The 22,758-nt window shown below is 50.9% G+C and overlaps 1 protein-coding gene and 1 long non-coding RNA gene across 4 annotated transcripts in view; one reads left to right on the forward strand and one right to left on the reverse strand.

The window, feature by feature from the left end:
* On the reverse strand, window positions 1-18,503 carry LOC118715114. The gene is made up of 3 exons (XR_004986775.1): window positions 18,492-18,503; window positions 18,323-18,327; window positions 1-114 (listed from the first exon to the last, which is right to left on the reverse strand). It is a non-coding gene; the product is annotated as an uncharacterized LOC118715114 (long non-coding RNA).
* Window positions 16,920-22,758, forward strand: part of WNT5A (Wnt family member 5A) — a 22,201-nt gene continuing 16,362 nt past the window's right edge. Inside the window, exon 1 of one of the 3 annotated variants that reach the window (XM_036430831.2) lies at window positions 16,920-18,264. In XM_036430831.2, coding sequence (XP_036286724.1) covers window positions 18,259-18,264 — 6 coding nt within the window. In that variant the 5' untranslated portion in view covers window positions 16,920-18,258. Of the gene's footprint in view, window positions 18,265-19,941; window positions 20,056-20,104; window positions 20,554-22,758 lie in introns of those variants that run through there. The other 2 variants (XM_045579043.1, XM_045579042.1) reach the window with 2 other exon arrangements.

Genomic DNA, 22,758 nt, shown 5'->3' on the forward strand with positions numbered 1-22,758 from the left:
GCATCTGCTATGAAATAAAGACATGGCTTGTACTTCCGTGGCGCTGTCCCTCCATCAGAGAGGCAGTGTCCCATCGAGACCCAGCTTTCCTTCTCATGTCTGTCTTTTCTAAGCCTGGCTTATCACAGGTGGCCCATCTTCTGGGATTTGTCTGATCTTTTTCTTGTGATTAGACTGGGGCTTGGTTTACGGGCGGAGGACCACAGCGGTAAAGCACCCTTCTCGCCACGTCATCTCAGGCGCAGGCACTCTCAGCATGAGTCCTGGCCTTGATCACCTGGCTGAGGCATGTTGTCAGGAGTCTCCACTGCAGTTTCTCTTCCTCCCCCCACCCCATGATGGGCTTCTAACGTGCAGAGAGGGATGAATAAATCTCTGTCACTCTGTGGAGAGTTTAGATGATACACTGGCTAGAGAGCAAGAAATTCCAAAAGCCTTTGGACGAAGACTCCTTGAGCTCTGTTGTTTGGACGAGCTTCCCCTACCCCTTGACAAAATCTTTGCCTCCGTTGGTCTTGCCCTCCCGGGCTAGGTTACATGAGCATCTATGGCAGGAATGGTCGATGTGGGTGGTGTAGACCCTTTCCCGAGTACAAGGCAAAGCCAACATTTCTATGGTTTCAAAACAGACGTTGTCTGTGTCAACACAGTGACTTCACTTGGGGAGAACTCAGGAGAGCAACTTTGCATAAATTCAAGACAAAACCTCCACGTCTACATAGCTGCCACTCACTGGACTATGGCTCCTTGAATTGGGGAGGAGAAATGGGAGGATTTAGATAACTGTATCTTTCAGGGTTTTTTTATTTTGTAAGCCCCTCCCACCCAATTCTTTAGGAGAAAAGAATTAAAAAAAAAATAACACAAGATACTTTGAGCAAAAATAAGTATATACATGCATGGCTTCATGCAATAAATAGTTTAGAGGTAGTGGATTTGGGGTGTGGCTTGTTCCAGAAACTGAAATGACTTCTCACTCTTTTTTCTTGGTTTTTGCACCCTTTATGGTAATGTATTCCTGAGCTCCCTCAAGATTGCCTGTGAGACCCCACAACCTATGTTTCTCTGCCAAGGAGCGGAGTCATGTGCTCTTCGCTGCTAGGAATGGACCCCTCAATCTTGGGATCAAGAAGGGGAAAGGGGGATCCCGAAATAAGAAAGAAAGTGAATTCTGAGGAGGGAAACGTTGAATGCACACGGCAAACAACCTTAGGGACCAGTTTATTTTTCCTTTGAAAGGCCTTCTGGCCCAGAGAGGAGCACCACGGTGTGCGTTCAGCGTCACATTGGCAATCAAGGCACCTCAGCTGCAATCTCAATTGTATAACTGCATGCGCTCGCACACCTGCAGGCGCCCTCTGTTTCTCAATCTAACCAATGGGAATTATGTCTCCTAACCACCTGACATGGGCTGTGAGAGGCGAAAAATGAGAAAATATTTAGGAAAATCTGTTAACTATCAATGTCCTTTCATAGCTCTAACAAGGTCCCAGAATGACTTATTTTATTTTCTAGAACTTGTGTTCAGAGAAGGAACTCTTCCTCCTTAGGCACTCAGGGATAACATATCAATGTGAAAGGATCAACCAACAGATTTGAGAAGACTGTTGCCACATGCCACAACATGGATGGATCTCCCATGAAGTTAGGTGAAAGCCGGTGGACACAAGAGGATATACTATATAATTCTATGCATACAGGGCCCAGAAGCAGACCAAGTTCATCTGTGGGGTTAGAAGTGAGGACAGTGGCTAACCTTCTGGATGTGAATGCCTGGGAAAGGCGCAGAGAGTGTCGAGGATGCTGGCACTATTGTGATGCTTCTGCCAGGAAGTTGGTTACATGGCTTTGTTCAGTTCTGGAAAATTCATCAAATGATAGTTTCAAGACTTGACTTTTCTCTCTGTATGTTATATCTAATTTTAAAAGGTTATCCTGATATTTTAATCCTCACATGAGGATATTTTTCCATTGATTTTTAGAGAGAGTGGAAGAGAAGGAAAGAGGGAGAGAAACATTGGTGTGAGAGAAACAAATCCATTGGTTGCCTCCTGCACGCACCCTGGGCAGGGCTTGGGCCAGAGGACCCTGCAACTGAGGTACGTGCCCTTGACTGGGATCGAACCCAGGACCCTTTAGACCACAGGCCAACACTCTATCCACTGAGCCAAAACGCTCTATCCACTAGCAGGGGTCCTCAAACTTTTTAAAGTGGGGGCCAGATCACGGTCCCTCAGAGAGCTGGAGGGCCGGACTATATGACTACTAATTCCTACTGTAACACCTCGGCTGCGCTCACTGCCCAAAAACCTGGCGGGCCAGATCAGACTCCTCTGCGGGCCGCAGTTTGAAGACGCCTGCACTAAGGCATCCTGAGATTTTTTTAAATGCCATTAAGCATGAATCAAATTTCAAATTAAAGAGACTGGAACTCAAGGGCTAGTGGGATGAATTCAGGCTTCAGACATTTCTTGCCACTAGGCCTCCAAATGTTTTGGCAGGACAGCAGAGGAAAGCGTGGAGTCTGGGAGCCTGGGGAGGTATTAGAAACACTTGCCATTTCCCTGAAAGGCTACTCCTGGGCAGCTTCACCAGGTATGTTCCTGCCTGACTTTTGATCATACCTGAGTTCAAAGCTTCTGGAGGTGTTAAACCCTGACTCTACCAAGTCCCAGACCAAAGACCTTGGGCTGGTTACGTGGCCTCTCTGTTTCTTTCTTCATCTTAAAATTATAAAAACATTCCCAGGAGATTGTAAAAAACAAAACAAAACAAACAAAAAAAAAAAACCCAAGGATCAAGTGGCGACTTAATGTAATGCCAGCCACATAATATATTCTAAACCACATGTGTCAAACACAAGGCCCGCGGGCCAAATCCGTCCCGCCAGGCCTTGCAATGTGGCCCACACCGTGCTGTCATCACTGCACTCTGCTGCGTTTCCATCACAATGACAGTTTATGACTGTTCAGTAAACCAATCAGCCCTCGATTTAGGCTGGATTTTAGATTTTGGCCCCTTCTCTGATTGAGTTCGACACCCCTATGATCTAAACAAATGGAAATGACAAAGATAAGTAGTGCTAACATTATGATAAACAGCAAAAATGTTCAATGAGCCAAAACCGGTTTGGCTCAGTGGTAGAGCGTCGGTCTGCAGACCGAAGGGTCCCAGGTTCGATTCCAGTTAGGGGCATGTACATTGGTTGCAGGCACATCCCCAGTAGGGGGTGTGCAGGAGGCAGCTGATCGATGACACTCTCTCATCGATGTTTCTAGCTCTCTAGCTCTCTCCCTTCCTCTCTGTAAAAAATCAATAAAATATATTAAAAAATAAAATGTAAAAAAAAAATGTTCAATGAAACAAAACTGACGGTCCCTTGCTGACTCCCAGCCACTCCCCCAAGCACTGCTGCCGAGCTGCTGCTTGCTCGGAGGCCATTTGCCACGTCAGGGTTTTCCTCGACCACGTTTAATAACCAGTTTCCAGATCTGGATATTGGGGGCTGTAAATTTCCCTGGTGACTGTTGCCAATGACAGGGAAGGAAAGACTTGTGTAATTACCACTTGTGCTTCCACAAAACACATGCACTCAAGAGCAAGGGTTTTGGACAATAAAGCACGGGCTTCTTAAAATGCAGGAAAGACCTGCTCAACTTGTATGATAAGAGATGTGTGCCTGGTGAGAAAAACAGAAAAAGCACCAATACCCACGTGGCAATGCGCCACCGGGAGCCTTTGCATTGGGCAGGCCCATTTCCCCCTTCCTCCCAAATGCCGCACAGTCTGGAGGAAGGAGACATTAGAATCAGCCAGGGGTTGGTTGGGAATCGATGCCCTTGCCTGTGGCCAAAACCCATGGCCTGAGTCTTTAGTGTTCCTTGGGTAAGGCAGCTGCCTTTCATAGTTTATTTACAGCATGGTTGTTTGCAAATGATGCCATGCTATTCACCAGCCTCCAAACAGGGCAGCTTAATGGGCTCCATGCAAATTTCCCAAGACAGCAACAAACTAGAACTTTTGGACATATTAAGACACCATCACTTCAGTTGGAAATACTCAAGACAGTCCTTTGCTAGATGTTGGGCTTGGACCGCACACTCTGATTGAAGATGCTTCAGATTCTGAGCATCATGTTTTCAGTTTATGAGAAAGGAGGTGGAAGTGCGTTACAGAGAAGGAACTGCCTTTGGATTCCCCGAAAAGTGTTGATTTTTGGAAAGAAGAAAATGGATAAGCTTAATCTCTGCCCCTTCCTGCCCCCACAGCAGTGTCTGGGCATTTAGCAACCTAACATTCCTGGCATAGGCTTGAGTTAGAGTTTGTTTCTGGAAGGAGCTGTCCACATCAGCACAGGACCAAGGGGGCTGAGGAAAGGTGGAGCAGGTGGAGCTGTGTTAGGGGACGTCACTGGAATTTCTTAGCATCTTCCAAATCTCCTGGATGTGCAGAAATTGTCAAGTCATGGCAGAAAAACTTGCCCACGAGTGTGATTTAACTAGTTGAAGAAGCCAGGATTCAACAGGTCCAAAAGTGATGACTGAATTCTTAGGGAACAAGCCCAGAGCATGGCACGTGGCATTTCTGAGAGGGTAGATGCCCTCCTTACCGAGTTCATGAGATGGGCCTTATTTTCCTTCCAACATTGTATATCTCATGTTGCCCCAAACCAGTCAATACAGATAATGGAGCAGTTGACTTTAAATAACCAAAGACTCCTGTGGGCAGAGAGAAATGAAAATTTGCTCCAGGTGTTTGGAGGGGCAGGGCCTTTTCCAAAGTTGGAGGAGAGGCATCGTTAGTGGCATTTTGTCCAGTATGCCGTGTTTCTGTGCATGTGCCCTTGGAATTGTTAGCTCAAAGCATGAGTTCCTCCAGACTCACCAGGAAGTCTTCCCTTTCCCAACTCTCGTTCATACATTTCACCAGGTGTCAAAGCGTACAGTTCAAAAGAGTAAGGGTATTTGACTGAAGGGTGATGGGAAGCTCAAAGGTGAGTAGTTGGAGTCCAGATTTTGTACAGTTCAGGGATAGTTTATGGTCATCTTTCCTTAGTCTCAACATCTGAGTAAATGACAAGATGCCCCTAAACCTTCCCATGTGCCCCAGATTGTCTCCAAAGAAAAGAAAGCAGAAGGAGGAGTTCACGGTAGAACAGTTCACCCTTTATCCTCCCAAACTGTGCTCACAGGTATGAATAAATGTAGCTGAGCGAGGTAAAATGGATACTACATTTGGAGCTAAGAGCTGTATTTTCCTTCAGACGATATTTTGGAAAAATCTGATGTCAGTCTGAACATTGGTATTGACACACTCCATACAAATCCAGTCCGATGCAGCTGCAGGAATCTCGCTGAAAAGCCAGTCCTATCGCCCGGAGAGCACCTACCCGGATGGTAGCACGTGGTGGGAAACTAGCCAATCAGTTTGTGCATTTGAGTCAAATTTCTCAAGATAATTGTTTCATGTCCAGGTCTGTCTTTAGCTCACCATTTGACCTTGGACTAATTGCTTAATCTCTCTTGGCTTCGGGTTCTCTATCTTGAAAGTGGCAATAATAATAACTTCCAACTACCTATCTCATCCGGGTATTGAGTGGATTAATGGGGTCATGTTTGTAAGGTCCTAGAAAATTCTCCAGAGGAAAAGTTCTACCACTTTTTTGCAATTCTGGCCGGGACTGTTGTAGAACCGAAGCGAAGAAGGGCTGCATTGAATGGGGCCGTTAGATGGAGGCTCTTTGCTGCCTTATAACGAAGGATTGGAAGCCTTTGACAGCAGACCTTTGCATGACTGGGAGATCTCAGGTTCTCCTGTGTGGGGGCAATCATCTGGAACTTCTGAGGTAAACCAATCCTCCTCCTCTAAGCAGTCCACAGAGCTCTGATGGTCACAGGGAATGACGCATCCCCCGGGATTTTCTGCTCCAGTCATACAGAGATTGACTTGTACACTGGGGGTAAAATAAACTTGTGCTGAGTTCTGTCTCTGCCAACCCCTGGCTGGGGGACCCTGAGCAAACCTCTTCCCCCCGCCATGTGCTTCAGGGCCTTGGGAGCAGGACCTTCAGGTGAAATGCTTACCATGTGTCCCGCACACAGTAGGCTCTCAGGAAACATCACCTCTGTTAACAGTGAGTCATGTATTCCCCAGCACAGCGAGGAGTCAGTGAGTACAAGCCCTTAATCAGCCCACTCTTAATGCATCAGGCCTTGTGCTTTCCCGGAACCCGGCTCTCTCAGGCTCTATAGCAGGGTCACCTAAAACCATCAGAAAACACAGATATTTACATTATGAATCATAACAGTAGAAAAAGTACAAATAGGAAGATTGAGAACCACTGCTCTAACCACTGCACCAGAGTGCCGACTCTTTGAAGACTGTGTCACACAGGTTTACCCAAGTATTTACTGAAGAAGAAATGAGCAGGTTTTCCATTTTTAATGAAGGTAATGAAATGGGAGTTTTAGAAGCACAGCAGGGGTTTTGCATGTTAATTTTTACATTCTCAGTTTACCAAACAATTAATTTAACCTGAAAGGATAGCTATTTCCTGAAACGTTCTGCTATTTTAGCTTTTACTTTGTTAGATAAATGTGTATATTTATACAAGTTGGTGCAAATAAATAGCCATGGGATGGATGACTAAATGAATGAACATATTCACTACCAGGGAAGAGGGAGATCTCTGAGGCAGGGAAGGTGTGTTAGCATCATCAGGGCAAGAACATCATCCAAGCCTTGCTCACCTCTGTAGTCTTTCTCATAGCACAGTGCCAGGCACACGAACTTACAGGAAGTATTTTTTTTTTTTTTGTGGAATAATTGATGAATCCACATTGAAAATGTAGTTATTTAATATTATTTCCCTAATGGGCATAGTGAATCTAAGGTCTTTTTTTTCCCCTCCCCCTCCCCTGAATATTTGGATTTTAAGTTTCAAAGTCAACCCTAATGGATTTAATTTATTTAAATTATTGAGTTATGTTTCCCAATGAAATAGTATCAAGAGACCACAGCATTCAAGAGTCTACTTTTACAAGGTAGTTGCTGACTCTCCCACTGACAGTCTCCAATATGTGCAAGCCAGTTGTCCCATAGATGTAGAAGCAGGTCATGGGCTGCATCATACCTCACCCAGCTTCCGAGTGTTTTGTCTCCAAGAGAAACCAGCCCCTCACCTACTCTCTTCCTGGCTTGGACCTCATATCCTCAGAGTGCTCCCCAAATCCCTGCTTGATTTGCCAATGGACACTCCTCCCACTCCACCGCATTCATACTTGAATGTTCACTCCTATTGGTTTCTTCCTGGCCTGACTAGATGCTCTGTCTCACAGTAACTGAGGATGGTCTCAGATCACATCTCCTTTCCTCTCGGAGGCCTGGTCTAAACCCAGCAGGGAACAGGTTATCTGCCATTTAACCCAATACCCAACTTTGCCTCTTTTAGTTAAATATTAATTTTCTGCAGCAAGTAAATGCTGTATATTGTCAAAACTCTTTGAATTGAAAGTGATAAAACCAATGCAGACTGATTTCATGGAAGACTGGCAAGGGTGGTTAATATGGGCCTCATCCAAGGGCTCCAACAAAGTCAGAAGACCCATGTATCTTTTCCCCTCCATTTGGGGGGCTCTGCTTATTTTTGTTGCCTTCACTTCAAACATTGCTTATACAATGTGGTCCTTCCCAATCCCTCACCCAGAAACTTGACATGTACAGCCAACCAGGTTAGTGTCCTCAAAGGAAAATTGGTTCCTCTATCCTACTATAGCCAAAACAAAAAAACTGATCTGTGTCACATGACTCTCCTCTGATTGGCCAAGCCTGAGTCACATGCTCATATTCTTGACTCATGGGATGAAGCCAGCCTTGCTATATCACGTGGCCTGTTAGGCGAGCGTAGGTGAAACCTCAAAGGATAATTTGGTGCTCCTACCAGAGGAAGGAGAATAGCACTGGACTTGCAACAGCTCTAAGCATTCAGATGCGGTGCCCTGTCTCCAGAGCTGACACAGTCCTGTATCTTCTTTCTTTAATAACAGGCCTGCTTTTCCTCTATTGCTGGGACTCACACACACTCATTGTGTGGCATTAATAAAAATCACACTGCACATCATTATTACACGTGCCTGGATGGCCTGCTTCACTGTGAGCCCTTGAGAGCAGGAGCCATGACTCCTTCATCTCTGCATCTCCATGTCTACATAATTCCTGGCACATAGCAGGTAATTGAGGAAAATTTAACATAAAAAAAGGAAGAAACAGATGAACCACCTGTGACTCACTCACCTGTCTTGGGGGAGACACCATTCAAACACATGTTCACTGTTTAATGGCCCAAGTGAAAACTCTCCATCACAAACAGTGATGTTTGGAAACAAACAGAAGAATGTACCATTATGAGACTGCACAGCTAGGTTCAAAACAATAAGTAAAAAGATGCCATGTGACCACGGCATCAGGCATATGGCAATATGCAAATGATTCTTCTGAGGCAACCCTTCTCTCTTGCTGAACACTCATGGGCTTCTAGGGTGGCTAGCCAGCACAGGGAGAAATCCCTAATGTTGAACTTGGTTCTGAAGCCCTTTAAGTTCTGTTCTAAATCCACTGAACCAAGAGGCCACAGTAGTAACATCCAGGATGTGACCTTGAGCCAGCAGCAGTAACATCCAGAATGTAACATCCAGGACAAAGATGTCTTGGGGGCTTCCATCTCACTCATCCATGTGGGACTTTCTTGTGAAGCCTATTCAGGTCTAGCACCAGTACGTGCTCAATAATTCTCTGTTGACTAAAATGAAAAAGCCAGCGTGTTCCAGTATATACAATACTAATTTGAGGAATGAATAGGTGTACCATAATGCTTATTAAATGACTGGTTGATGATCCATAGTATATGATCCATGGATATTTGTTGAATGAGCAAACAATGCAATGAATGAATGAATGAATGAATGAATGAATGAGTAGCCTATCAGTTAAGCTTACAGCTATTACTTTTCATGTGCTTTTTCCTCCATGTGTTTAAACTGCTCTTTATTTCCTCTAGCTATAACTCAGTCCCAATAAACAGACTCTCAAAATTTATGATTTGTTTCTGTTTTCTGTTGTTGAATTTTGAAATAGATGCTGTTATCATATGGACTGAATCCCATTTTAAATAGCAAAGAGATATGTTCAAACATCCTTGCAAGGAGCGTGCAGAATGAGGAAGGGATGTCGCTTATGTGCCGACTAATCTCTGTTATGACATATCTGCATGACTGAGAGGATCATGCTCCTGGGTTGAGAAGAAGAGGGCTGTCCACAAATGACACGTGAGTGGAGCCATCGTGTTCCTGTATATACTCAGTAGATATATGTACAGGCTGGAATAGGTGAATTTAATCCTTCGCCATCATTCATTTCACTCTTCTCAATTCTGTGGTATTTCCAAGGAATGACTGCTTTTCTTCTGGGTTAAGTAGAAATCTTTGCTTAAGTCAAAACCACTTACTTTAAATACGTCCAGTGACATTGGGATCTTTTTCCCTGGGAGTGTTCCTCGTGCTTTTCAAAGTCAATGAATTGTCACTGGACCTTAATGGACACTTACAGAACAGCGAATCAGGGGTTTAACTGGGTGGAGAAGGAAAAAACCAAACAAACCCTTTATCCAAAATTCACTGATTTATTGAGACAGGTTTGGGAAATCATAACAGTGTCACTTTACTGAGCATTGATGATTATCGCAGCAAACTATGCAACATTAAAAAGAATTGGGATTTAATTCTGCTATTTAGAATTATTTGTGGTCCCTTTTAAGCAGGCTGAGGCTATTTGCATAGAAGAGTGATGTCCTATTAGAGTCACTCCAGTGAAAATTCAATAAGACGTGAAATTGTTATGATGTCAGGACATTCTTGAGAAGTTTAAAAATGCCATCAGCTTCTTGTGCACAGTTTGGTGTCAGGCAGACCAAGTAATTGACTAGATAGCTAAACTCTGGCCTTTTTATTTGGCTATTCTGCAACTCTCTTACTTAAAATGTTTCTCACTTATTGGTTTGATATTAAAAATTTAGTGTCTCATAGCTGAAATTGACCAGAAGGGATGTTCACATTCTTACTTGGTTTTGAGATGTCTCTTTTCTCTTAGGGTGAGTCCATCGTGGCACTCATTCAAACGTGTTCTCCAGGTAGGCTTTCCAGGTCATGCAAGGAGGACTGTCCTTACTTCCTGTTTGAAAGGGATCGATTTGATCTATTTTAGAATCTAGTTAGAAACAAATGAGTGCTTTACCCAGCTGCTTTCTAATGGCATCTTATCCTTTTTGCCAGCTGGATTCAAAGTGTAAGTCCAACATTTGGGGGAAATTCTACAGTTTTCTGGATTCTCCTAGAAAAGGAACTTAACTAAAGTTTTTAAAAGCCTGCTCTTACATCCCCAAAGGAGATGGCTGTATAATGGGTTGCTTGGAAACAGAAGTAATTATTGAGAATACCTGACACAGCTTTTTAAATCCTGGTACACAGATTTAGGCACATGATATTGAAAATGGTAAACAATCAATAAAATAGGACAGCATAAAAACCCCAGCATTTTTTTTCTGTCCCTCAGATAAGAAAGCTTCTTTCCTGTAAGTAAAGGGGCTTGTGTTCCCCCAAAATGGTAAATTGATATCCTAAACCTAGCACCTAGATGCCCAGTGGTCCACATAAAATATGGAACTGACAAGACTGACCATTTTGTAAGAAAAGGCCAGTGAAGGGAAAACAACTTCTCAGAAAAAAAAAAAAAAAAAACACACAACATGACAGGAGGGGAGAGGAATGGGATACTGTCTTTCTTCAGAGGAAAACTATTTCTCTTATCAGCCCCTGTCCACTTAAGGTAAGCCTCGTGTGGGAGAGGCCGGGGGGAAGTGTGGACACATTCTGGGATCCAGGGAAGCACCTTTTGGGAAAGTGTTGTCTTTATTTATCGGTAAATAAAGTACAGTGGTTAAGTTATTTAGAGTCAAAGTGCCAAAGTTCAAACCCTTGCTTAGCCATTATCTGGCTATGGGCATGATCATCCATTCATTCATTCTGAGCATTTTCTCTGTGCCAGTCACTGGAGGTGATAACTTTGAACAAGAAAGGTGTAACCCTGGCCCCTTTTTAGGAGAGGAAAAATAAAACAAACAAATCTATAATAATAAAAGCATAATATGCTAATTAGACCTGACAGCTGTACAACCTTCCCGATGTCCTTCCAGTTGACCTTCTGGACAAAGGGAAGCCCAGGACCCAGGTGCCAGAGGGAAGCCTGTGCCAGCAACAGGGGGAAGGAAGGCCTACTCTGAAGCAAATTTTGTGCATCAGGCCTCTAATAAATAAACATGCGTGCAAATAAGATTTTTTTAGATTGGGATGAAAAAGGAGAATGAAACAGAGTCATTGGCAGGGAGACGGGGGCTGCATTAAGTTAGTATGTACTTTGAGGTGCTGACCTGATGGAGTGAGGGAGCCCAGATCAGAAGAACAGCTTTGCAGGCAGAGGGAGCCACAGAGGCAAAGGACGCGTTCTGAGGAGCCTTGCAGGCAAGTGGCTTGTTTGGGCTTTATCGGGTACACTGGGGAGACCTTGAAGGATGTTTAGCAGAGGAATGACGTGATCTGAGCTGCACAGGGAGAGAGACCCCTGTCCTTATCAGGGCTAACCCTGGAGAACCAGACCAAGCCCTTTTTTAAGAGAGCAGGGAATTCAAAGGACACTGCCCAGACAAGGTCAGAATCCAGGTGGGTGGCTCAGTATGGAAGCTGTGGTTCCTGACGGTGGTGGTGGAATGAGGGCAGGGAAGTCATAGCTTCGTGGTAAGAAACTTAGTGAAGTCAGGACAAATCTTTGACAGCCTCACAGAACGGGGCTTGAATCAGGCTTCCCTGGTGGGGCCAATTCTGGTGGGTGTCATGCTTGGTGCTTCCTGGAGTAAATCAGAGCTTTCAAGAAAGATGCTTTCCTCTTACTGCCAGTCTTGTGTAGGAGAGGCCAAGGGGAAAGTGTGGGCGCATTTGGGAGCCAGAGAAACACCTTTTACAAAATAGTTTTGTCTGCAGTCATCTATACATATAAAAGCCTAAGGGACTGTTCGACCGGTAGCTATGATGTGCACTGATCACCAGGGGGCAGATGCTCAAAGCACAGGCATGGAAACATGGAACAGAATAATGAATTTCAGAGGGAAGGGGGAGGGAGGAGAGCAGGAAGAGATTAACCAAAGATCTTATATGCATACTGAGGCCCCATGCACGAATTCTTGCACTGGGCTGGTTTTGGTCCTATCTTCACAGGCCAGGCCGAGGGACCTGACTGGTGCAAGAATCCATGTACCGGGACTCGAGTAAGTAGATAAAGGATGGGAGCTGAGCCTCTGTTACTTAGAGTCGGAGAACCAGGGTTCTAACTCTTGGGTTTGAGCAGAGAAACCTTGAACTTTTAGAAACTGTGATCTCTTTGAACCTTTCCTTTTCTCCACATTGTGCAAATAATAATAGGATTTACCCTATGAAGGAGCAGGCATGAAACACAGCAATGACATGAAGAGTATACACAGTAGCTGGCCTCCAGGACATAGTGAGAACTCAGTAAATGTTACCAGCGATTCTTATTTGGAGGTAATACTCATTATTATCTCAGCGCTGATTGGCCTCATCCTTACCGAATTCTTTCACGCAGACATGGCAGATAATCTTATAACTGCCTCCCACGTTTCCCTCCATTTTTCCTGGGACCCTTGCCTCCTCCCTCCTCAGGCAACTCATCTGTCTCAGAATTTCGCCCAGGACCCAAGGACAAACATGCCTTGTGTTGAAATAATTAGAGCAGCCGCTGTCATGAGCGGAGGCTGCACCAGGGCCTTCTGAATGTTACCTCAATTGTTAGACCCCTATGTACTCTACCTCACAGGTGGAGAAATCAAGACTGATATGGAGACGTGACCCCGCTAGGGTCACTCAGTCAGCATGAGGCAGAGCTGGGGTTCAGAGTCAGTTTGGTTGGACTTTGAAATTACTTAAAACTAAAAAAAAATTAAAAATAAAAAATCCAGTATCCATGCAGGCCCTCCTCCTTCCCCCACCCCCGAAGCACTTGACTATACAAATAAAGAGGGCTCTGAGTTAGGAGGTCACCGTGATTAGGCCTAGTGCCAGGAGCGTTTGAGATTTCCAAGGAGCCTCCTTGAGTCAGTGTCCAAAAATGTCCCGGAACCGCAGGGAGCCTCTGTGCCTCCCAGGCCAGTGGCCGGTGAGAACACAATGTGACCGTATTGCTTTGACTGTGGCCATGTGGTGGCGAGGAAGCCCTGACCCCCTTCCGGCCTCTTTGTCCCCTTTAGGGCTTCCTCTGGGGGCTCCTCCCAGGCCGCCTGGCTGGTCTTGACTCTGAGGTGAAGGAGTAAACATGTTGGGACTCTTTATTAGTTTATTTCAGAAGATGGAGCCTGTTTGTCCCTGGGGCCCGTCCCTCTTTTATGGCCTCCAGCCCTTCTTGACAAATTCTAGCGACTGGAGAGAAAACCCGCTTTCTACAGCGGATCATTAAAACACCACCATAAAAACCCAGGGCCATAAAATATTATTTGCCTGGCATAAAAGGAGGGGGTGGGGGGGCGAGATTTTCCCAGAATGTCAACCCCGGCTCTGCTTTCTCCCACTGGGAACGGCGGCACAGGGATGAGATGGTTCATAAATTCCTTATCTTGCACTCTGTTTTGTGAAATAACCCTGTTGGGAGAGCAGCCAAAAATATTGATTTATTGGTTCCACAGACTCAGAAGCATTTTTAATGAGGGGAGCGTGGTGATGCCTTGCTAGTGTGTCTGCAGATGACTCAATCTGTGGACATACACCCAGATACACACGAGGTGCCTGTGGGGAAAGGTGGGGATCCAAGGACTGGAGATCTGCGGAAGAGAGCCTCTGGGGATGGAGATGGAGAGGATGGATTCCCCTCCTTCGCACTGTCCATTGCCTGGCCAAAGCAGTCAAGGCCCATCTTGGAAGGAGCTTTACAACTGAGCCTGGCTTTCTAGAGTAGCCTGCTGCCCCATACGCCCCCCACCCACCCTGACTGAAGGGTCAAAGTGGGTTTCCTGTTGGTTCCCGTTGACATTTTTCTCTGGAAATAACCTTTGCATCCAGGCATGCATTTATTTGGTCATTCAACCAATATTATTGCGCAGCTACTAAGTGCCAGGCATGGGGGCCACAGCCGTGAACACACAGCCACGGAGCTCAGTCCATTCTCACGGTGTCCTCTCAGCACGCCCTCGATTCCTATCATCAGATCAGGCTCACAACCCTCCGCCTGAAGTCCTGGGGGTCGATAGGATTGTCAGAAATTTTGGAATTTTTTTCTTGAAAGATAAAATAGGGCATATGATGGTTTTGTTTGCAGACAGCCTCCTCGAAGTCTGGGGAAGGACCCAGTAATCCAACACTGTTCATATTGCTTCACGCCAACTGGGATAAATTGAGACTATCAATGGCCTTGTCACGTGAGGTCTAGTTTTGCCATCAAAGGAGTGGCAGAAATGTCTGTTGTCAGAGCTGCTTTCTGTAGAAGAGCAGGTGTTCGTGCCCGACCCACCCTACGTGTTTCATGATCACGCCCATTCGTGCTCCCCACATCCCCGATTTTCAAGATCTTCCTTTGCATTGTCACTGCTTCCCTACCAGCGAGGTCATTGTCTTTCTGCTCTTCTTTGCTGTGTGACAGGTCATTGTCTTCCCCTGGTTTGGTCTGTTGTGTTGCTGCTGTTGTTGTGTATGTTTAAGGGGGCTCTGAGGCACCTGGAGGCTGAAGGACTTGTCCAAGCTTTCACAGCTGGGATGTAAGGGACAGGAGATTGGAACTGCAGATGTCAGAGTTCAAACTCGTAACCACTATCTCACCCCACCTTCACCAAGGGAAGGAACAAAGCAGGAAATAAAACTGTTGGGGTTGTGTAAACACAAACAAGCAAAGGCAACTGGAAAGAAACAGAAAAGTTATCTAGATAATTCAGAATCAGAGGGAATCATAAAGGTCCGCAGCTCGGGAGCCAGCGTTTCGGGGCTGATTGCAGGAATGGAGCACATTCTGACAGGAAGGGCCCTTTCCTCCTTAGGAACAGGATCCTCTGAGCGCGCTACCTGCAGGCACTCAGCACCCTCTGGGAGCTGAGTTCTTAACCAGTTCATTTCCTGCCACCTCTCAGTGTCTCTGCCCATGAACTGGGTCCAAGGAATGGATTCTAGGGGCATCCTCTGCGGTGCCTGCCCAGAGCCACCGAGCTTCTCCAGCCAGGAGAACCCCAGGTGGCAGTGGCTGGGCAAAACAGAGTGGGGAGAGCGCCTGGAGAGGATGGATTTGCCAGGCACAGAGCCCTCTTGCTTAGCCCTCATCTGCCATGGGCAGATTTCAGGAAAGACTGGAAAACTGGAAGATATCCACCTGCTGGTTAAGCGGTGAAGGCCTAGAGAGAATGAGAGGAAAGCAGACTCAGGAGGTGGAGGGAGGTCCCCTGGGGGATCTCTGATAACCTTGGGCTCCCTCTTCCCTGGAGAAAGAGAGCCAGCCCCTGGGAGCAAGGGCATCTCTGGCAGTTGGTGGAAAGCCCACACTTGACATTGTGATGTGCCCAGTAAGGGAGGCCAGGGTGGCCCTGGGCCAGGGCTATGGAGGGGCCCAGTCAGCAGAGACAAGTAAGGAGCAGGTAGGGCCAGCCAGGAGTGTAGCTGGGTCACCAGAATCTCTCCCTGCACAGGCTGGGGTGATCAGCCAGGGGTAGGACGAGGGCAGGGAACTAGAAAAACAAAGCAGCCACTACCTCAAGTACCCCTGGCTATGGATTTTGCTCCTAGGTCAAGTGCATGCCACACACACACAGATGACTGAAATTGAGGTGTGTGTGTGTGTGTGTGTGTGTGTGTGTGTGTGTGATTTCCACCGGGAATGTCTGGAGAATGGGGAGGACTGAGAACAAGAATTGTGCTCCAGTGTGAGGCATTGTTTGGAGGCCTTAAAGTGGGGGTCATTCATCCACCAACCCTGCCCTGCCTGAGCCCAGGTGTCTGGAAGAACTCAGAGCCCCAGTGCCCCGAACCCAGTTCTGCTGAACTTCGCAGGCTTCTTTCTCACCATAGGACGCTCACCTCACCAAGATCCACCTGGCAAGACCGGGCATCCCATCAGGATGCTCCAGCATCCTAGGCAGATGCTGGATCTCGCTCCCAAGCACCCAAATCTACTACCCTGGGAGTGTAGCAGGATGCCTGTGCCTACCTACCCGATTTTCCAGCCCGGACCCCTGTCTCAGGGACCCCACTCCCCCCTCAAGGGCAAAAATGCAGAGGAAATCCTTCAAGAGGTTCAGTGCCAGGGCAGCAGCCCCCTTGGAAGCGGCCTGGGACAGGCAAGCCCAAGCGTCCAGCCCGGGAAGTTGGGGTTCAGCCTCCTGCAGCTCCTTGGGGGTGGAAGGAGTGAAGAGAGGAGAGAAGGCTGCAGGCAGAAGGCGGCCGCAGAGCGGACCTCTCTCTCTCAGCAGATGCCTGGGGGATGGGGAGCCCGGAGAAGGGGGCTCGAGCAGGGATTGCATCCCGCCCCCCTGCACCCCAGCCCGTGGTATGGCTTTAAAAATCCTGCGGAGTTTGTCATAGGCCGGCCTCAGCACGCATGCGCATAGGCAAAGTTGAGTTTTTTCTCTCCCCCTACCCGCCCCCCCCCCCCATTCCCCCTCTCTCTTTTCAGCAGCCTTTGGTTCTGCAACTTAAAAAAAAAATTTTTTTTTCTTCTTCTTCTTCTTCGAGAACAGCAGGGGAAAGGAGTGCGGAGTGGGAGGGAGAGAGCGCGGCAGTTGGCCAGAAGGGCCGGGGGCGGGTGGGGGGGACGCGGTCGCGGCGGCCGGTCAGCCTGCCTGCCTGCGGGGCTCAGGATCCATCGCGATCGTGGGGAAGGGCTGCCGTGCGCCCCGCGACCGACGACGCCGCCGCCTCCCCGAGCCCGGCTCCGAGCGGCCCCTCCGAGCCAGCGCCTCCCGCCGCCGCCGCCGCCGCCGCCGCGGGGCCCTCGCCCGCCCGCCGCCCGCTCTCCCGCCCCTCGGGCCCGGGCGCCGGCCATGGACCTCCGGAGCTGATCGGCCGCCGCGGAGCCCCGCGCCCTCCCCAGCCCCACGCCCTCGGTGCCCTCGCTCCGCATCGCTCTTCGCCCTGGAAAAGGCGGGGGATCAAGGGGGGGATTCACCCGAAGAGAGAAAGAAGGGGGTGGGGAGGGGAGAGCCGCCCGTGTCTCCCCTGGGGGCGATCGCCCCCCGAAACCACCGCACCGCACAGGCAGAACGAACGTCCGGGGGGAACGGCTACCCATGTCTGCGCTCCCTTTTCTGCCAAACCCTAAAATGAAAGGACAAAAGTTGGCGCTGACTCTTGCAGCAGCTCGGATGGCGACTGGTGCGTTCTCAGAGGCATCTCCCGGAGAGAAAACCGTGCGCGCCTGATTGTGCTGGGGCTCCAGCGCTGCGGAGTGTGTGAGTGTGTGTGTGAGTGTGTTTGGGTGTGTGTCTGTGTGTGTCTGTGTGTACACAGACGTCCGCACACTCGCGGCCCCAGGATCAGCGCCTGGAAGCAGACTTTTCGGCCACAGACTCGGAGAGGAGGAGCTGGAGACCAGGAGGGCGTGAGCCGCCCGGAGTTTGCAGAATCCGTGGTGTGAATGAACCGGGGGCACCTGGGCGCGCGGATCACCCCCCCCCCCTTTCGCCTCAGGCCATAGTTGAGTAGCGGGGCATTTTTTTTAAACCCTCTTGTGAAGAATTTTTTTTTATTATTTGTTGTAAAGTCTTTTGCACAATCACGCCCACATTTGGGGTTGGAAAGCCCTAATTACCGCCGTCGCTGATGGACGTTGGAGAGGGAGCGCCTCGCCGCGGAGCAGTCGCCTGCGCGCCCTCGCCGGACCCGCGGCTCCCTCGCTGCGCCCCGGCCCGGCCCTGTCTCTGCCGCGGGCCGCCGGGCTCCCGCGCCCCCTCGGACCCCGGGCGCACCCCAGCGCCGCCCAGGCTCGGGCCCCCGGACCCGGGCTCCAGGAACCGCTCCGGCCCCGACTCTCCGCGCCTGCGGGACGCGCCCAGAGGGAGCCCGCAGCTCGGCGTCGGATCGGCCCCCCGGGCTTAATCGGCCGCCCCGCTTGGATTTCTCCGCTGCCCTGGCTCCGGTGGCGACTTCCTCTTCGAGCCCCCTCCCCCTCGCCATGAAGGTAGGTGTTCTTTGCTCCTCCGATGCTCCATCGCCACCTTTTTTTTTTTTTTTTTTACCTTTCCTTTTTTTTTTTTTTCTTATGGAAGTTAACTGAATCCCCCTCCTCCCCAAACCCCACCTACCTCTTCCTATTCCTCCCTTTCTCCTTTCGCCTCCAGAGACTAGAACTCCCTCCCGCGGGGCTGGCGGGGACCCCTATTCTTCGGCCCCCCCCCCCCCCCCAACACACACACACACTCCTTGCTCACTACTTCTGTCTCCCCGAGACCTCTTCTGGTCTCACCAAGCATTCTGCAAACCTTTTCGACTTTTGGAGAAAAGGCTGGCAAGAGCCAAGGCAGAAAACAGTGCGGTTCACAGACGACTCAGCTCCCCTTTGGCCCTGAGAAACTCGAGTGTACTTTACTATGTGTATTTCAGTCACAGGATCATGATTCAATTCAACAAATATTTGCCAAGTGCCCACGGCGCGGGCACCGAGGAGGTGTGTGGGCCAGGGCTCGGGAAGGGGAAGTGGCCTCCTTGGTGGAGAGGCTGGGCAGCCGGACTAGGGGGCCAGCTGCTCCGGAGAAGCGCACCCCTCGCCCTCTGCAGCCGGAGGCCAGGCTGCAGAGCCCGTCCTGGCCAGGGAGCCCTGGTGCTGCATGCAGGCCCTGTGCCTTTAAGAGTGGCTGGCGGGGGGCCAGTGCGCACCCCGGCTTGGGGAGCAGGGTCGCGTTATTAGCATGATTAGCCGCCACCGGGGGAGCCGGGCACTGGGCGGCGGGGCGAGCGCGGGGAGGGCCGGCTGCGGCTCTCATCCCGGTCCGCGGGGAGAGCGCGCCCAGGCCCCCTGCGCGGACCCCGCCGGGCCATTTGGAAGCATTTGGGCGTCCGCGCTGGGGGAGAGCCGGCGGGGGGCAGTTTGTGAGCCCTTGTTTGTTTTAATTGTCAGTTGTATGTGAAAGCCGAGTCACACACTCCGAGGGTCACCGAGAGTTCACTTTTAAGAAAAGTTCACATCTCTTTCCTGCTATCCAACTTGCTCCTTTTCAAGTCCCTTTTCCTCTCTCTCTGCCCTCCAAGCTCCCATCCTTCCCATTTTTGTGTGTGTGATCTCTCCCATGTTCAGTTTTCTAGAAAATAAGGTTGAAGTTGGAATGAGGAGGTTTCCTAAAAGCAAGCAAATTCTCCCTCCCCCAAAGGTTATTTATTTATTTATTTTTAAACCCGCTACCCGGGAGACCCCCGCGGCCTTGTTTTACTTTCTAAACCTAGTCCTCCGGCGCGAGGCCCCTTCTCTTCTCGCCTTTCTTTACATGGACACCTCGCTGTTTGGAAGGCGCCTGTAGCCAGCGGTGCGATCGCACCTCCCGGGCCCCTGCCCCGCCGCTAACGCTCTCCGCAAGGCCAGACGCGGAGACTCCGTTTCTAGACGGACGGCCGCAGCCCGGGGGGGTTCCGAGAGGGCAATGCCGAGAGCGCGCCGGCGATGGAGGGAGAGGCAGCAGGATTGTGTGTCCGAGCGTGTGAGGTTGTGTCCTGCGTGTGTGGGAGAAGGAAAAAGGTCCGTTGTTTTTGCGTCTTCTTGGGTAGAGTAGCCTCGGCCGATCCCGCACCGCCCCACAAAGGAGAACCCGCCCTCCCTTCCCTCGGAAAGGCCGACCCAAGGCGCTCCTGCCATTCCCCTCCCCTCCTTGGAGCGCTCCAGTGCACAAGGGGTTAGCGCCGCGCGCCTGGAGCTCGGCTCTGCCCGCAGTCTTTCTTCCCCGCCGCGCGGTGCCGGCTGCCCCCTGTTGGCCGCCTCGAGGTAGGACACCTCCGTTCCAGTTCCGTGGGGCGAGTGGGTTCGCAGCAGCTCCCACCTCTGGCGGCGCGCACTCTTGCCCACCCTCTCCGGGGAGGGCCGCGCCGGGGCCCCCCGAGGGCCCGCCGCCCTGCGCCGCCCCCGCGATGCGCAAGAGGCCAAGGGCACGACCCAGCGAACCGGGCTCCAGGGCGGGTGGAGCCTGAGTGGGTACCTCTTCTCCAAGGCGCTGGCTGGAGGGAGAGCCTTGCCCTCTAGGAGGCCTCGGGTCTGGTCTTCTTGGCGCTCTAGCCAGTTTTCTCCGTAATCGAGGACAAGTGTTGCTCTCTCTGGGCCTCAGTTTCTTGTCTATTAAAAAGCGCAGAGGAATCTGCCTCCGAAGGGAGGTGGCGGCGGGGGTTGAACTGATGTTTCATTTTCTCTCTCCTGCCACCGGACTCTGCTCTTCCTCTGGATAAAGTTGAGAGCCCCTGCTGAGAGTTAGACATTCCGTGTGAGAAGGTAGGAGTGGGGTGTGTGTGTGTGTGTGTGTGGAGGGGGTTGCGGTCGGTCTGAGAGCCTTGTCCCAGGGGTGGAAGGCGGAGGGCAGGGAACAGACAGAACTAGGGGCTTGGCTACTATTCCTCCCTTGGAGACCCTTTGCTACTGAACCTGCTGTTGGCTTTGCCTCAGGGCGAGCACAGGCTGCTCACGTTACCTGCAAGGATTTGGGCTCCAAAAGCCCTCCCCCCCCCCACCCCGCCACAGCGCTTTGGATACATCCCTGCAGCCAGGCTGGAGGCATGGGGGAGCACTGGCTCCTTGTTTGCTCCCCCAGAGCGGACCTCCTATCAGCCTTGACCGGCTCATCCTCCCCTCCCCTCCCACTCCTCTTGGCGTTCCTGAAGCAGGACAGCCCAGCACAACAATCCAGCTTTCCTCCCGCAGTGTTCTCCATCTTTCTCCTTGCTTTGGGGAGAGATCGCAATGGGGAAAAACAAGGCTTACTTCCCACCAAGCGCTGTGATTCTTGGAGTGTCCTACCCCTTTCACACCGCGAGTCCAGGTCAAACTCACTTCCTCCAAGTTGGTCTCCCTCATCCACTCCCTTTCCACTTCCAGAGACTTGCGGGCGGGGGTGGGGGTGGGGGTGGGGAGCTGGAGGCAAAGAGCCGGGTGGAAGGGCATGCCCAGACGGAGGAGCCAGGGTCCGGGTTGTTCGCTCTGCCTTTGTGGACTTTCTTTTTAGGGGGCGGAGGGCGAAGGGCTCTGGAAGGTTTGCGAGTGCTCTGCGGTGCTTTTTCCGTGGCACGTTTTCCAAACAGCTTGATGGTTTCCCCTCTGTCACCTCCTATCACTCCACGCCCGCAACGCAATGGACAAGAAGGGTTAGGAACACCTTTAATCTAACGCGGAAGCTTTGGAGGAGGGACAGGACGAGCAGCCCCCTGGATGAGCTGCTCTGGGCTGGAAACAAGGGCGCGCTAACGCTCTCACCCCCCAACCTCCTCCCCCCTCCTGCGCTTGAAACTCTCCAACCCATCCCACACGGGGAACAGGTTCCGAGGTCCCTGCAAAGCCAGCTTTCCCGGGCTCCGAAAAGCTTTTGAAAACCTTTAGTCCATTCTGCCTAGAAGTTTGGATTCACCCTCGCTCGGGTCACCTCCGGAGAGGTCTCCTTTGGTGCTGTCTTTTCGGATCAGAGCTCCTCGTAAACAAGGCGGGGTGTTTACCAAACAGAGGCGATGTATGTATGTATGTATGTATGTATGTATGTATGTATGTATTAGGGAGTTCGCGGTAGGTTCCTTAAATAGTTCAAACTCGTGGGGCCTTCTCTGGGTTGCTCGGGGTTGGGATGGGGAAGAGGGCCAAGGTGTTTCCGGGCAAGCGCACGCGGGGTTAAGTGGCGACGCGACTCGCCCGGCTCTCCAGCGGATCCCCTTGGAGATACCTTTGGCTGAACCCCCAGCCTGGCGCTGGGGAGACCCGGCTTGCAGAGGGAGACCCAGGGACCACACTACCCTTTGGCCCCAGCTCTGGATTAGGTGGACTTTTCCTGGGGTCGTCGGCGGCCGGGAGTGGGCTCGGTTTGTGTGGCTTCCCCTCTAACAAAGAGATCCCCTGTAATCCGCCGAATCTGTTATCAATTTCTCCGCCGCCCGCGCCCCGCCCCGCGCGCCCCGCCCGGCGGGAGGCGCAGGCCCGGGAAAGTGCGCGGGGCCCGCGGCGACCAGCGCCGCCGTCTGGGAGGCACACACCGGAGTCCGTGCATGTGTGTGCACGCGTGTGAGTGCATGGCCGAGCGTGCGTGTGAGTGTGATTGTGCCGGAGCGCGTGTGCGCGGCCTCGGCCGCCTGCCTGTGGGGAGGGAGAGCCGGCTCCGCATCAGGGGCCGCGCGAAGGCAGCCAGCGCAGCCCACCCCCTCCCCCGGCGGAAACCTGACACTCCGGGCGGGGGTGGGGGTGGGGAGGGGAGACTTCTCTCCACGGCCGGGGAAACCCAGGCTTCCTCCTCTCTGGGATGCGCCCCCAGCTTAGAAGCGCTTTGGGGACCCCTGTGCCACGGGCGCTGGGGCCCCGGTAGCGGGCACTGGGGCCCACATAAGCATTTCCTCTCCAAGAAGCACCCCCCCTCCCCAGGTGTCCGGGCCAGAGGGGCGGCCGGCTGGCCAGGAAAGGCCTTGGGCGAGCTTCTGAGCATCTTCCTGTTCCCAAAGCTGCCTA

Source organism: Pipistrellus kuhlii, unplaced genomic scaffold (assembly GCF_014108245.1).
Source record: "Pipistrellus kuhlii isolate mPipKuh1 unplaced genomic scaffold, mPipKuh1.p scaffold_m20_p_11, whole genome shotgun sequence".
NCBI classification, from domain to species: Eukaryota; Metazoa; Chordata; class Mammalia; order Chiroptera; family Vespertilionidae; genus Pipistrellus; species Pipistrellus kuhlii.